A 14,749-nucleotide genomic window follows, 5' to 3' on the forward strand; every position below is an offset into this window, starting at 1 on the left:
CAGGTTCAAGCAATTCTCCTGCCTCAGCCTTCTGAGTAGCTGGGATTACAGGTACCCACTACCACATCCAGCTAATTTTTGTATTTTTTAGTAGAGGCAGAGTTTCATCACGTTGGTCAAGCTGGTCTCGAACTCCTGACCTCAGGTGATCCACCCGCCTTGGCCTCCCAAAGTGGTGGAATTACATGCATGAGCTGACGTGCCTGGCCTAAGATCTAGAGAAGTTTTATAATCAGATTGTTAACCGAGAAAAGGGTAATACAATTTAAAGTCACACCATTGGCTAATTCATTTTAATTAGTGATTTTTAGCAAATAACAAGGCATACTTACATTCCATGGGCAATTTTCTCCAAATGGCAGCAAGAGTTTAACATACATGTAAAATTCCATTTCATTTTCTCCCATAATTTTTAATAAAAAAATAAGTTTTAAACTCAGAATATGTGATGAGAACTGTCCCCTTTAAAATGTAAAAGTGAAGAAAATAGCTAATTCACTTGCCTTGCTAAATAAAATGGACACCATGAAGAAATCCAGTAAGAAGCTCTCTGAAATATCTTTGTAGTCAAAGTGGAAAAAGATGACAGTGAAGCTCAAGTTAATAAACTGGTAACCTGGGTTGCAGAATGAAGTCCGTAATAGCTTCATGCCAGCAGTGATCATCAGAAAGATGTCCCAGCTGTGGGAAAAAAAAAAAGACCCAATCAATGACAGTGTACACACTGCTAGGTGTCATTTCCTAACATTTCTCCAATATTCATGGTGCATTATGCATTTTACAGGCACAAAAAGCCAGTCTATGAGTCCCCGTTATTGTCTGCATTTTACAGAGGTATAAATTGAGTCTCGGGGAGTTTGAGAAACTTGTCTAAGGTCTCACAGGGGCAGAACAAAAATGGAAATTCAGTCCTGAGTGACTCTCAAGAACACTGTCTTTGCCATTACAACACATGCTCTTCAAAGTCCCTCATGTTCTCCAGCAAGGGCACAGAGCTCCTTTTGAGCTTATCTGAACTCACCACTGCAGTGATAATGGACATTTCCCAGAAAGTCGAATGCCAAATGAGAAAACAGGCAACATTCTGCCCCTGCTAGAGTCAGCTCAGGGTATGCCTCTTCGTGAGAAAAGAATCCAGTTGGAACAGTGACATAACAACAGGTATGAAATTCTGAATAGAGACAAAATCCAGTATCTTCATAAAGCCTTTTCTATTTCTACATATTAATTTCTAATGTTTCTCAGCATATTTGTCATCCTAGTGAGCATAAGGTTTTTTCTCTCTCTTTTTTTGTGGTTTACAATTATATCATCATTTTCTTTTTCTCCATGGAATGGGCCTTTTCAGTTAAGGAGCTCAGCCATACAGGCAAAGGAATACTCTTCTAGGACTTTGCTTTGAGGACTGCAGTCCTGAGTGCTCTTGCCTAAGGAGTTAGATTATTATTATTTACCCATGTAGGGAGTATGTGTCACGTGTACAATTCTCCAGATGATAAGGTCAACAATGAACAATCTATCTTGAGATTGGAGCACAAATGATCACATCCCATTGTAGCCCAAGAGAGCAGGCAAGTGCCTTCTTGAAGGGCCTGGCTTTCTGAAGAAAGGCACTGCAATTTTAACCAAATTCCTCTCTAATTCTAACATGCTATTATATTTAGCAACTGTAAGACAGAGGTGGGAACATTTCCAGAAAATGGTTGCACTTGTAAGAGAGGTTTTCTTTCCCTGGCTAATGATAGAAAACTGGGGCCATGCCTCTATGTCCCTCAGCCTAGAAGCATCTTGGACTCAGGGCCCTCATCAGCATTGTGAATATCTTATCTCAGAATGAGGTTATTTAAGGAGTACAAAATTGTCATTTTTAACATTAAAAAAAAAAGTTGGAAATTCCATATTCCTCAATCTGCTGTTTTTTTAATGCCTTCAGACCTGAGCAAAACAACTGCTGATGTTACCATCTGGGAGTTGAGGATATTCAGAGTTATATAGGTAAGGTGCACCTTTCTGACTTTAGTGTCTGGAAAAAAATCACAGGGGATAGAGAATAATATTACTTCCAAATGAACCCTCTCTTAATTATTTGACTTTTCTGGAGTTCTAGCCCTTCCATCTATTTTCTCCAACAACTTGACCTCAACCCCATAGCCTTAGTTCAAGGTCCCTGTCCTGCAGTTGAGTAGAGAAAACTTTAAATCCTTTAACTGGATTTCCCAGAGTGCCACTGGTACCTTCTTTGTTACTCTGGCTTTGAATGTGTGTCCCCATTCGAGAAACTGAGCCTCTGCCTTGTTCTGGCAGGGGGAGTCACAGGGTCAACCAGGACAACACCATACTGGGAATCCCTGCCCTAGGGAAGCACATGGTATTCTAAATTCTGGTCATCTCCTACACTGGGTCCCACCTAAACTGTATAAAGAGTCTGAAGTCCAATCATCTGCCTTTTTTTTTTTTTTTTTTTTTTTTTTCAAATCCAGTGAGACTAATTCCCATCCCTGGATTTGAAGTCTAGAATTCTAAGTATAAAGGGACATAGAATTCTTGTCCTGGTCTAACAGAAACAGGTCTGGACTAGAAGGAAGACAGAGTCCAATTAGGACAGGTTATGGGATCATTTCCTGTCCGCTTTGTGTGACTATGAATCTACTCAAAGTCCAACAGAGTATTAAAATGCCTTTTATCTTAGCCTGCTCAATCTTTGGAGAATGTTAATCAATTTATCCTCATGACACCCTGAAAGGAAGAGCAGGTTTGAATTAGTATGTTTGGGATTATGCATCAGGGTTGACTTGGATACACAGTGTTTAAGCAATGTGACTAATGAGCACATCTGGAAAAGCATCTCTCTTACAACCTCCTACTCTAACGACTTATTTGACCAGCAACTTTCACCTTTCATCAGAATGACAAATCCACAGATTATCAAGATTTCCATGTTGTAAATTCAGAATTAATTTTAATATATGAAACCAATAACTCAACTGTACATGGTTAATGCTTTGAAAGACATGGGCATCTTGACAGTATGAAGTCTGTGTGCCAGTTTTTAAATTATGAGGCTTCTTTTGATAAATGCAGAGACGGCAGTGACAGTGATTAATTTCCTCCTCCCCCAAGCACAAAATGATAGAGTATTTGCTAAATGAAATGACATGAGGCAGTTCATAAAGCTCTAAGCATGATGTTAAGAACTCCAGGAATCCCGGACTCACACTGTGCTTCCGTTTTCTTATTAAGGCTCACTGACTAAGCTTCTGCGGGATGATTTTCAAATCTACTGACATTTACTCACATCATTTCAAGCAGATCTACCTTCATTTGCACCCCAGTCACTCTGCAATAACTGTCTAGCTCCAGTGGGTTTTGAGTAAAAGACCAACATGGCTTATTTTTACATGGCCAATAACAGCAGGTGAAGGTTGGCTTTTTCTGCAGACTGTTTATTGAAAATTCACTCGATTTTGAAAATGTGACCCAAATAATTATGAGAATAAACCATGATCCACTTACTGGGTACCAAGTCTCCGGTGATTGCTTATTGAAAATGCATCAATAGTGAGGGCATTCAAAATTAGCGCTGGGTACAAGATATATTTTTCAAAACACTGAAGCCAAACATAGAGTCTTTCAAACCACATTAAATGGGCGACATCTGAAAGAAATATAAAAGCCACTTAAAACAACCACTGATCAAAGGATTTTTCTTTAAGTACAGGTAACAATAATTCATATTATCTCCACTTTTAATTCAAAAGCTGCTGACTAAGAACTCCTGATACTAAACATGATATGCCTTTTTTGTTCCAGGCAGCAACTGTTAGCTTTGCTTCTGCGCAGTTCATAAATAATAATATACATACAGTCATATAGATCAGCATCGCAATTTTTCAAGTCAATTGGTTTCTTCATATATAATTTACTGAGTCCAATGAATGAGCTGTCACATAGCATCAAGTCATCTCAGAGTAGTAGGGGTTGAAGGTGAAGGATGAAGGTTGGAAAAAATCCCATAGGTCTATCTCCTTTTAAGCTAGGGTTCACTTTTGTGGCTGAAGCTAGTTTCTGGGCTTTCTTCTCTCTCTTTTTAATCTTTAAACCATAAACAAATCCCTGGGCAATACATGCAAATAAGACACAGCTGATTCCTAAACCCCCGTCACTACGAATCTATCACCTTTCTTCTGAGTGCTTACAACAAAGAGAGTACCACAAAGATTGAAGTCTATTTCCATTAAGGGCTAAGGTTTTAAGTTAGACCAACCTGGGTTTGCATTCAGTCTCTACCAACCACCAGTGAATGACCTTGAATTATTAACTTTAGCTTTTTGAGCCAGTTTTCTGTGTCCTGCTCATCCTCTGAATCTGCTGATGGGAAGAGATCCTTTCCACTTCCTATTCCTCATGGCAGGAGATGGGGTAATGAGCAATGCATGCTTGTCCATCTGGGGAGCCTGTCCTTTTCTCTCTGGGGAGAAGAGGCAGCTGGTCTGAGTGGTCAGAGCACACACTTCCTTAGGTCACATTCAGGGGTAGGGAAATGCTTCATCCCTGCCTCTTGGATGTGGAACAAGAGCCAGGACTCTCCTCTGCTTCCCACCTCGAGGAGAGCACAGCAGGTTCAGGTTCAGGGTCCTCAGGTAGGCCCATCTCATTCCCTGCCCCTGCTCTCTGTGTCAGTAATCCGGAGGCTGCAGTGGGCCCCCATCCACCAGCAAATGAACCAGCTCTGCTGTGGGCTCCATGCTCTCCACAGCGAGCCTCAAAGCCTAAATCTGCACGGTGGAAGGCAACGCCATCATACTCCTGGAACCACATTCTTCAACAATTTATAGTAAAAAACGATACCCCACAATGACCTATAGTTAAAAAAAGAATTTTATGTAGTTTTTACATTGGGTTGCAAAAGAACAATCCACAAAAGAGGAAAAGTTCAAGCTGACAAAACAGCCTGTTCCTTCCAGGTCTCTTAACCAGGATAGCAGACAAATTGTCTGTTTTCAATCAGCTTCACTGGGGCTCTACATGATGGATCTCAAAAAGTACCATAAACACACATACACAAATAGAAACTTTTTACTTTCTTTGTGATTGGCTTATATTTCTATATAAGAATATATCATCTTTGCAACTCAAAAACATAACTACTTTCATTAGATGAAAAATATGAAGAAAGACCAGGTGCTGTGGCTCACGCCTGTAATCCCAACACTTTGGGAGGCCAAGGTGGGCAATCACTTGAGGTCAGGAGTTCGAGACCAGCCTGGCCAATATGGCAAAACCCGGACTCTACTAAAAATACAAAAGTTAGCCAGGCATGGTGGCATGTGTCTGTAATCCCCGCTATTCTGGAGGCTGAGGCAAGAGATTCACTTGTACACTGAGGCAGAAGTTGCAGTGAGCCGAGATTGTGCCACTGCACTCCAGCCTGGGTGGCAGAGTGAGACTTCATCTCAGAAAAAGGAAAAAATGTGTGTTGTGTGTGTGTGTGTGTGTGCACACGCACGTGCACGCACACACAGAGAGATTTAGCATTCAGAAATCTTATTTGAAAAGAATTCATTAGAATGGGCTAGGAATGGTGAGAATGGATAGAGCAAAAGTTCTTTAAGACTTTGGAAATAAAGTATTGTGTGAACAAATACCCCAACAATCAGCTTCATAAATGGAAAAGACAATGAGAAATCCTCCAGATAAAAATAAGAAATTTTGGTGACAGCTGAAACAGGGAGGAAGAGTGGGAGGAGAGTAAAGTTCAAGAGCAAGGATCTTGAGTAGGAATTCAATGTTGAGTATTCTTAATGGACAAAGCATAATTTTCTTCTGGAGTGAGTTTGGAAATGTGTTATTTCATAATGAATGATTTATATATAATAAAGTCTAGGTATATCAGACATTTTACATACAGATTAAAGGATTTTAATCTGTTGTGAAAGCATATAAAAAATTTTATAAAATCTTCAAGACCCCTCCTGCATTCCCTCCCAGTAAATGACTTTGACCCCTACTTCCTAGAGAAAATGAAGTCTATGAGGTACAAATTCCCTCCAACTACAAATTCACTTATACTCATATCTACCTTCTGGCTCTTCCTGAAGCCAAGCTCCAACAACATCCTGAATCCCATGCTCCTGCCATCTTGGTTCAGCAGTCACTCCCTGCCTCATCACTAGCTCTTTCCCAAGGCAAGTGGCAAGATCCCAGTATTCTCTGTGTGGAAAACTCACCTTCCACTGTGAACCTCCTTCTAGAGCTCTCTCTGGCCTTTTCTGTCCTTCTCAGCTTATTGGAAATCTTGTCAACATCTGATGTTCCCACTTCTGTGTCTCCTGCTTACTGGGGACACCTCTGCCTCTGTGTATTTGCAGCTACCCTTTCCCTGACCTTCACGTGGCCGGGCCACTTGTGACCTCCTGACTGTCAAATAACTGATACCTCTCAGTCTCTCTGACCGGACTTTTCTGAGGCATAAAACATCATTCATCCTCCCTTCTTTTTAAAACTCTCGCTGTCCTTAGCTTCCCCATTCCGGCATCCATCCCCAGCTCATGCCCAGACCTTGTGCCCTACTCTTCTCCCATTTCCTCTGTAGTCTCCTCTTCCCCTATCCCTGGTCGTCTGCTGTTGTCTGTATGATTTTTCCCATCTTCTTGAGCCGATATGCTCAACACCCACAACTTTAATTATTTCTTCCATGCTGATGACACTCAAATCTATAACTCAGTATCTTATCTTTCTCCTGGACTTCAGATCTAAATATTCAACTGAATAGCTTCATCTGATGTCCCAAAGGAACTCTCAAATACATGTCAAAAATGGAATGCTGTTAACCTGTACACACGTTCTCTTCCTCATACATCTTTGCATTCACTTAGCCATGCAGACAATATACCTGGAGTCATCCTAAACCAGCTCTTCTCACTTCTCATAGTTGCATGTTGAAATCACCTCGGGCAAAGCTGAAAAACACTGTCCTAAATGGTGATTCTCAAATATCAACATGCAAATAAACCCCTTGTTAAGATGCACTATCTGATGCAATAGATCTGGAATGGAGCCAGACATTCTACATTTCTAATAAACTTCTAGGTGATGCAGATACTCCTGGACCTCAGGCAATACTTTCAGGAACAGTGGAGACAGCAGTACCAGCAGCCCCTAGGAATGTGTTACAAATGCCAGTTCTCAGACTCAATCCTAGCTCCACTGAGTCAGAAATCTGTGGATTGAGCCCTGGGCAATGCAATCTGTGTTTTAACAAGTCCTACAAATGATTCTGATACATGCTCAAGCTTGAGAACTACTATTCTGGATGATCTTCCTCTATATATGGAGACTGAAGGACTGAAGGGCTAAACTGCTGATTCCATGTGCTCACTCTTGGCATATCTGTCCCTTCTTTTCTGTCTTCCATGCTTTTAATCAATCTTTTCTTAAAAATTATAATGATCTTTTACGCAGATAAACAGTTTCCTAACCCAGCCAGATATGTACATTGTTTGCCAATGCTTCCTATCTGTCTACTTGAGGACTTGTCTCCTGCAATGATCCCCCGTTCTCCTCACTACTTGGTTTTTTTCTCTTTACTAAATCATTCTCATCAGAAAAAAAAATTGCTATAATATCTTCCATTAAAAACATACCCCAAGCCTGGGCAACATAGGGAGACCCTCTCTCTATAAAAAGTTTAAAAATTATCTGGGCATAGTGGTGCATGCTTGTATTTCCAGCTACTTGAGAGGCTGAAGTGGGAGGATTGTTTGAGACCAAAAGTTGAGGCTGCAATAAGCTGTGGGTGCATCACTGCACACCAGCCTGGACCACAGAGCAAAGACCCCGTCTCAAAGCATTTTAAAAATACCTTCTTTTGGCCCTATATTTTCTTTCAGATGCTGGTTATTTTCCAGGTGCTATCTGGAAAATACTTCCATTTTTAAAAAATGTGGCCACACTCACTTTCTCAACAACCTTATTTTCCTTTTTTTTTTTTTTTAAGTTTACTCCAGGCAGGTTCCCATCAAAACCTAGTTATAGAGTATATAACTACATATAGAATTGGTAGGTTAGCAAGCATGCATATAGCAAGCTTCAGTAGAAAATGACAAAGAACTTTCCAAAGGTATTGTGCCAATGCACACTCCCGCAGATGGTGCAAGAGAGTTCCTTTTGTTTGTTCCACATCGTTGCCAAAGTATTTTCTCTCTTCTTAATTTTTGCCATGCTGGTGTGTGTAGAGTGGTATCACATTATGGTTTCATTTTACATTTCTTTAATGACTCATACAGATGAGTATCTTTTTACATGTTTACTGGCCATTTGGATACACACTTTTGTGAAGTAGTTCTTCCTTCTGTTGCCTGGTTCTTTTTCCAATTAGATTATATGTCTCTTCCTTATTGATTTTTGGGCGTTCCTTATACATCCTAGGTGTGAGTCTTTAGCCAGGATATGTATGAAGACAATCTTCTCACATTTTATGGTTAGCTTTTCACTCTCTTAGTAGTGAAATTCAGAGTACAAAATAAATTCTGTATTTATTTTCTATAAAAAAGAAATACAGAATTTTAACATGTTCCAACTTCTCATTTTTTTTTTCTTTTAGGGCCTTCGGTGCTATGTGTAAGAGAAAAAGATGATGATCACATTCTCCTATGGTTTTCTCTAAGATCTTTATTGCTTTATCATTCATACTTAGATTCGCAAACTATCTAGCATTGATTATTATGTATAGTGTAAGATGGGGCCAAGACTCATTTTCTTCCATGTTGATATCTGACTGATTGCCACCACTGATTGAAAACAACTTCTACTTCCCCCTACGTTGGAGTGAACCGTGATGTTTTATGTGCCTCTATGTGTGCTAGATGCCTTCCTGGAATGACGCTCAGTCTTTCCTGCTTGAGAAACTCCCAATCTGTTTACATGACCTGTTATCTTGCCTTCTGGAGACCTCAGGTCCCTTTGAGTCCCCTGCTTCCAATACAGTGACTGCCAGAGGCTGCCAGGGGCAGGGCGTTTGAAGCATCTATTCTGGTAGGAAGAGGATTTACCACTGACACTGTGCAGAATTCTCAGTACATGGTGACAATAAAAACGAGTAACTTTTAATTGGTATTTTTATTGTTTTAAATTTTTTTATAAACCATGTATCCCCTTTCTGCCTGCTCCTGGTGGATCCCCCCACTTCCTTACCTTCAGTGCTCTACTGAAGTCCCATGTACTGAGTACCCATTAGGTGTCTGCCAGACACTGAGCCAGGTGCTTTGTATATACAGATCTAGCATCCCAAATCCAAAAACCTGGAATCTGAAATGCTCCAAAATCCAAAGCTTTTTGAGCACCAATGTGATACTTAAAGGAAATGCTCATATGCTACAATCCAAAAGAAACCACAATCAAAAATATGGTCCCAAGCATTTTGGATAAGAGATACTCAACCTGTATCACTCCTAGTTCCAAAGCAAAGAGTGTTATTCCTTCATGCCACCACTGTACTCTGTGAATTCTATAATTTTAGTAAATGTCATAGCATAGAGTAATTGTTCACTTAAATACTAATCTTCCCACTAGGTTCTGAATTTGTTAAGGGTAGGTACTATGTACCTACTAGAATGTCTGCCAGAGAGCTGTGGTTTGGTAAATGTTTATCACCTTATCATTTTTAGTGGTTGAGGGAATTCTGGATGATTACATTGAGCAGAGGGTCTAAGAAAAAAAAAGCAGTCTTTTTGAAGTATTTTTTTGATTACAAAACAGAAAAATGTAACTATAGCACATTAAATGACATTTCCTATTTTAATCTCTCATAAAGTGCAATCAGTTACAGTTAAGTTTATTTCTGCACAAAATTCCTTTTTCTGATTTCTCAATTTATAAGAGATCAACAGTGTCAGATTGAGGCATATCAAATGCAGTTCAGCCTGCTTATAAAAATATATTTACAGGCTGGGCGTGGTGGCTCAAGCCTGTAATCCCAGCACTTTCGGAGGCCGAGGCAGGTGGATCACGAGGTCGAGAGATTGAGACCATCCTGGTGAACATGGTGAAACCCTGTCTCTACTAAAAATACAAAAAACTAGCTGGGCGTGGTGGCGTATGCCTGTAATCCCAGCTACTCAGGAGGCTGAGGCAGGAGAATTGCCTGAGCCCAGGAGCCGGAGGTTGCGGTGAGCCGAGATCGCGCCATTGCACTCTAGCCTGGGTAACAAGAGCGAAACTCCGTCTCAAAAAAAAAAAAAATATATATATATATATATATATTTTTTTTTTTACAGAGTTCTATCAACATTTGTCATCAATTCAGAGAGACATGACAACTTTAGCTAGATTCCTGCAAAAAAAAAAGGTAAATGAAGAGCAATATAAGCCAAGCTCTTCCCAGTGCTATTAGAAAAACATATGAATTAAAAGAAACATTTGAGTGGCTGTGTCATCACTGTAGAACAGCCCTCGCACCATTTAAATAGGGGAGTAAGAACTAGATTTTCCAGAGTGTAGAGATGGACTGATTTGAGTGGAGGGACATAATCCCATTACATTCTGCAAGGATTTACCACAGGTCATAATAACAAAAGTAGGTTTTTCGTAAGAATTTCAGTTCACTCATGTCAGAAACACATACAGCAATGAATTGCAAATAAAAGAGAAAGCATTAATACGCTCTGAATTTACTATCCATGCCTTTCCAAATATTTGAGAATGAAATGCTTATTCAGTGAGATTCTAACCATCTGTACTACCCGGGGTGCATATGTATGTAAGCACATGAAACTACGGCTGACCCTTGAACAATGGGGAGGCTAGAGACACCAATGCTTGCACAGTCAAAAGTCCAAATTTAACTGCCACTCCCAAAAACTTAACTACCAGTAGTCTAATGCTGATCAGAAACCTCACTGGTAACATAAACAGGCAATTAACACATACTTAATCTGTTATATGTACTATATACTGTATCCTTACAATAAAGTATGCTAGATAAAAGAAAACGTTATTAAGAAAATCGAAGAAAGAGGAAATATATTTCCTGTTCATTAAGCAGAAGTAGATCACCCTAAGAGTCTTTATCCTTGTCGTCTTCACTGAGGAGGAAGAGGAGGGGTTAGTTCTGCTGTCTAGGGGTGGCAGAGGTGAAAGAGGTGGAAGAAGTGAAAGGGAAGGCAGAAGAGGTAGGAGCACTAGGTATAACTTTTACTGAAAAAAAAAAAATCTATGTGTGAGTGGACTACACAGTTCAAGGTCAACTGTGTATCATAGACACAACTTTAAGGCAAGTGATTAAAACATTTAATCTTTAGGAAGATTTGAACTGTAAGTGTCATTCTGCTGTCTGACATTAGAACAGTATTTTGTTAGCAGGCCCTGCATTCTATATAGCTACAATAACACATAGAGAGATGGGCTGAGGCCACGGATCTTTTTTTTTTTGGAGACGGAGTTTTGTTCTTGTTACCCAGGCTGGAGTGCAATGGCATGATCTCGGCTCACTGCAACCTCCTCCTCCTGGGTTCAGGCAATTCTCCTGCCTCAGCCTCCTGAGTAGCTGGGACTACAGGCGTTTGCCACCATGCCCAGCTAATGTTTTTTATTTTTAGTAGAGACAGGGTTTCACCATGTTGACCAGGATGGTCTCGATCCACCTGCCTCGGCCTCCCAAAGTGCTGGGATTACAGGCTTGAGCCACCACGCCTGGCCGAGGCCACAGATCTTTAAGAGGTATCTGATAATCAAGTCTCTCCTTAGAAGCAAAGCAAGATGATAGCTATAAAGGGGCTCTACATTGGACTTTCAAAGGAAAAAAATCTTTTGGGAAACTAGAAACCAGTTAACTCATAAGTTACAAAACCTTTACTATTATTTTTACAGGAACAGGAGAGTCATAAAGACTGAGTTAGAAAGCAGATTGAGTAACTCAGCTCTAGTTTACTGTCCAAGGTGCTTCAAAGGAATGAAAGTGACAACTGCTGACATCTAAATGTAATATAAAAACGACCACATGCTTTCCACTGATTAATTCTGAATCTCTAGATGAGAGGATAGCAAATGTGTTTACATTATACACATACACCAGCAGGCAGAAGCAAAAATAAAATCTTTCAGGTAAAGATTCATCCCAAGGTATGGTTTTCCTGGTGGGTGTTGAAGACTATATCTAGCTAAAGTAGAGATGGGAAAATGTGTGGGAAAAAGTTAAAATAAATATCAAGAAACAACAGGGTAGAGAATAAATCCCAGGGATCACCAAGCCCAAACTTTGGACTTCAGGTTCTGTTAACCCTGCATATTGACAGAATATTAATTTCACTTTTCTTTTCTTTTCTTTTTTTGATGGAGTCTCATTCTGTCGCCTAGGCTGCAGGGCAGTGCCAGTATGTTGGCTCACTGCAACCTCTGTCTCTTGGGTTCAAGTGATTCTGCTGCCTCAGCCTCCCAAGTAGCTGGCATTACAGGCATGTGCCACTACGCCAGGCTAATTTTTTGTATTTTTAGTAGAGATAGTGTTTTGCCATGTTGGCTAGGCTGGTCTTGAACTCCTGATCGTGTAAGTGATTCACCCACCTCAGCCATCCAAAGTTCTAGGATTACAGGTGTAAGTCACCATGCCCGGCTTTAATTTCACTTTAATTCTTATCTTAGAATCCTTCTACCAACCTCAGCAATTTATTCTAATGACACGCTTTAGTCTCCAAATGAGGAAAACATTTAATGGATAAATGGAACTCATACTGAATGTTTATAGCTGGAAGTAGAAAGGGACACACTTAAAGATGAATAATAATGTAAGAAGAAGCTAAAACAAAAGTGTAAGTTCAGAATTCTGATTCCTCAAAGATTACACTTACTCCTTTAATGTACAACAGACATGAAAAGCTAGAAAAAGAAAAGCGTGCACAGGCAGCAGCATGGTCAGTGTGCTTCCTGCATCCCCAGATTGTGTCAGGGTTTACACAAAGTAAAGTTAAAAAGAAAATCTTTGCAATGATATTTTGTAACTGCCTTTCTGTAACGTCCCAAATATGCAAAGAGACAATAAAAAAACAGTACTTTAGCATGATTATTTCTCTTTTCTCTGGAATATTAGGCCCTTGAGAAAAAGCATACAAACTAATTATGCCATTTGCAAGACTCATTACAATTAAAAACTTTAAATTTTCTTAAAGGGTTTGCAGGTTGTGTTTTATTTAGACTCTTTATTGCTACTAAAATAAGTTCCTCTCCATAATTACAAGTTAATAAAAATCCTCAGGATGTTTTTAGCTTTAAAAAGACAATCTTCACCAATTCAAACCTTGAATTAGGATTTACGCTGCAAGGATACAGAGCTTCCTGCTGTATAAGGACCAGATGCATTTCAGTGGGAGTGCAGCTTGATCCCTGGTCACCCCTGAGGCATCTAAGGCAGAGAGACTTTGCAAAGTGGAATGAACACATCTGTGCTGTTACCATCCCCTTACTACAGACAATTGCTTTTTTTTCTATAAGCTTTTCTCACTCTTATGTATCTTCCTGGGTCAAATCTCAAATCTCAGATATTGTCAAGTTCTTAGCACTAACATGTACACATGTTGTTTATTCTCTAGAAATAGCCTTCACTTAAAAAACCAGTAGCATGAATGGAGGGTAAAGGAAGTCACATCAACCTTGCTGCTCAAAGCCCTTGATCTCTGTTTAGGATGAAGCCATGGTCCATCATTTTTTCTTCTTCAAGTAAGTGAATTCAGGGCTGCCCATGGCCCAGTCCCATGCCCACAGTCCTCTTCCTCCACTTACCCTTAGACCTCTCTCTTTCCCTCTCTCTCTCTCTCTCTCTCTCTCTCTATATATATATATATATATATATATATGTTAAAATGTGTATATGTATATATATGCACATATATATACTCCATTTCCTTTACTTAAGCCTCAATTTAAATGTCACTTCCTCAAGGAGCCCTTCCTTTTCCCTCAGATCTAAATTAAGACTCCCTTGTACTCCCTTCTAACCCCCTATATGTTTCTTTCATTGTACTTTCTCCATGGGATGAATGACCATTTCTCCAGAGGGCTGCAGCTGCAGCCAGTGGGGCCAGGGCCATCCTTCTCAGTCACAGTCAGCATTCAGCACTGGACTTTGTCCACAGTGGCCATGCAGAAAATCTCAGGTAGCACACCTGATTAACTGATGCATGAATAACTTAATTAAGAAGATGCCTAGTAGAACAAAGTCTGAGGAGAAGCTGGTGCTTTCCCACAGTGGGTCCTGCTGCTTTTGTAGGGTACTGGATTTGTGTCTAGCCAAAGCATTTTATTTTCTCAGAATAACTGCTCTCTAGGTCCCCACCATCCTACACAGTCCCAGGGACACAATAAATATATTTCGAATGAATTAACAGACATTATCAGGTTCAACATCAAGGTAAATTTCTTAAAGAAATGCAAGATGGGAAAGAGCACCGTTAGGGAGTCAGACTATTAAAGTTTATATTTTTCAGGGAAAAAAAACTTTCTTTTGTTTCATTAGTGGGTTTTTACTTTGGCATCATGCTTAGAAAATTCTTTTTCTCTTCCTCAACCAAGATGATATAACTTGACCTACATTTTCTTGCAGTGCTATTCTGGTTTCTTTCTTCTTCCTTCCTTTCTAAAAACATTTTAAATCTTTAATACATCTGGAAATTCATTTGATACAAAGTCTAACTCCAATTTTTTTTTAATGTTCATTTCCCCAAAACCATTCCGTTAATTTTTTTTTATTAGTTCAGTGGGA

At 39.8% G+C, this 14,749-nt stretch overlaps 1 protein-coding gene across 1 annotated transcript in view; it reads right to left on the minus strand.

The window, feature by feature from the left end:
• The window catches only part of PCNX2 (pecanex 2), a 291,889-nt gene that overhangs the window by 133,711 nt on the left and 143,429 nt on the right, over positions 1 to 14,749 (minus strand). The window contains exons 20-21 of the mRNA XM_010351533.3: positions 3,514 to 3,655; positions 504 to 681 (exon numbers count right to left, since the gene is read on the minus strand). Coding sequence (XP_010349835.3) covers positions 504 to 681; positions 3,514 to 3,655 — 320 coding nt within the window. The remainder of the gene's footprint in view (positions 1 to 503; positions 682 to 3,513; positions 3,656 to 14,749) is intronic.

The sequence above is a fragment of the Saimiri boliviensis genome, chromosome 14 (assembly GCF_048565385.1).
Source record: "Saimiri boliviensis isolate mSaiBol1 chromosome 14, mSaiBol1.pri, whole genome shotgun sequence".
Taxonomy (NCBI): domain Eukaryota; kingdom Metazoa; phylum Chordata; class Mammalia; order Primates; family Cebidae; genus Saimiri; species Saimiri boliviensis.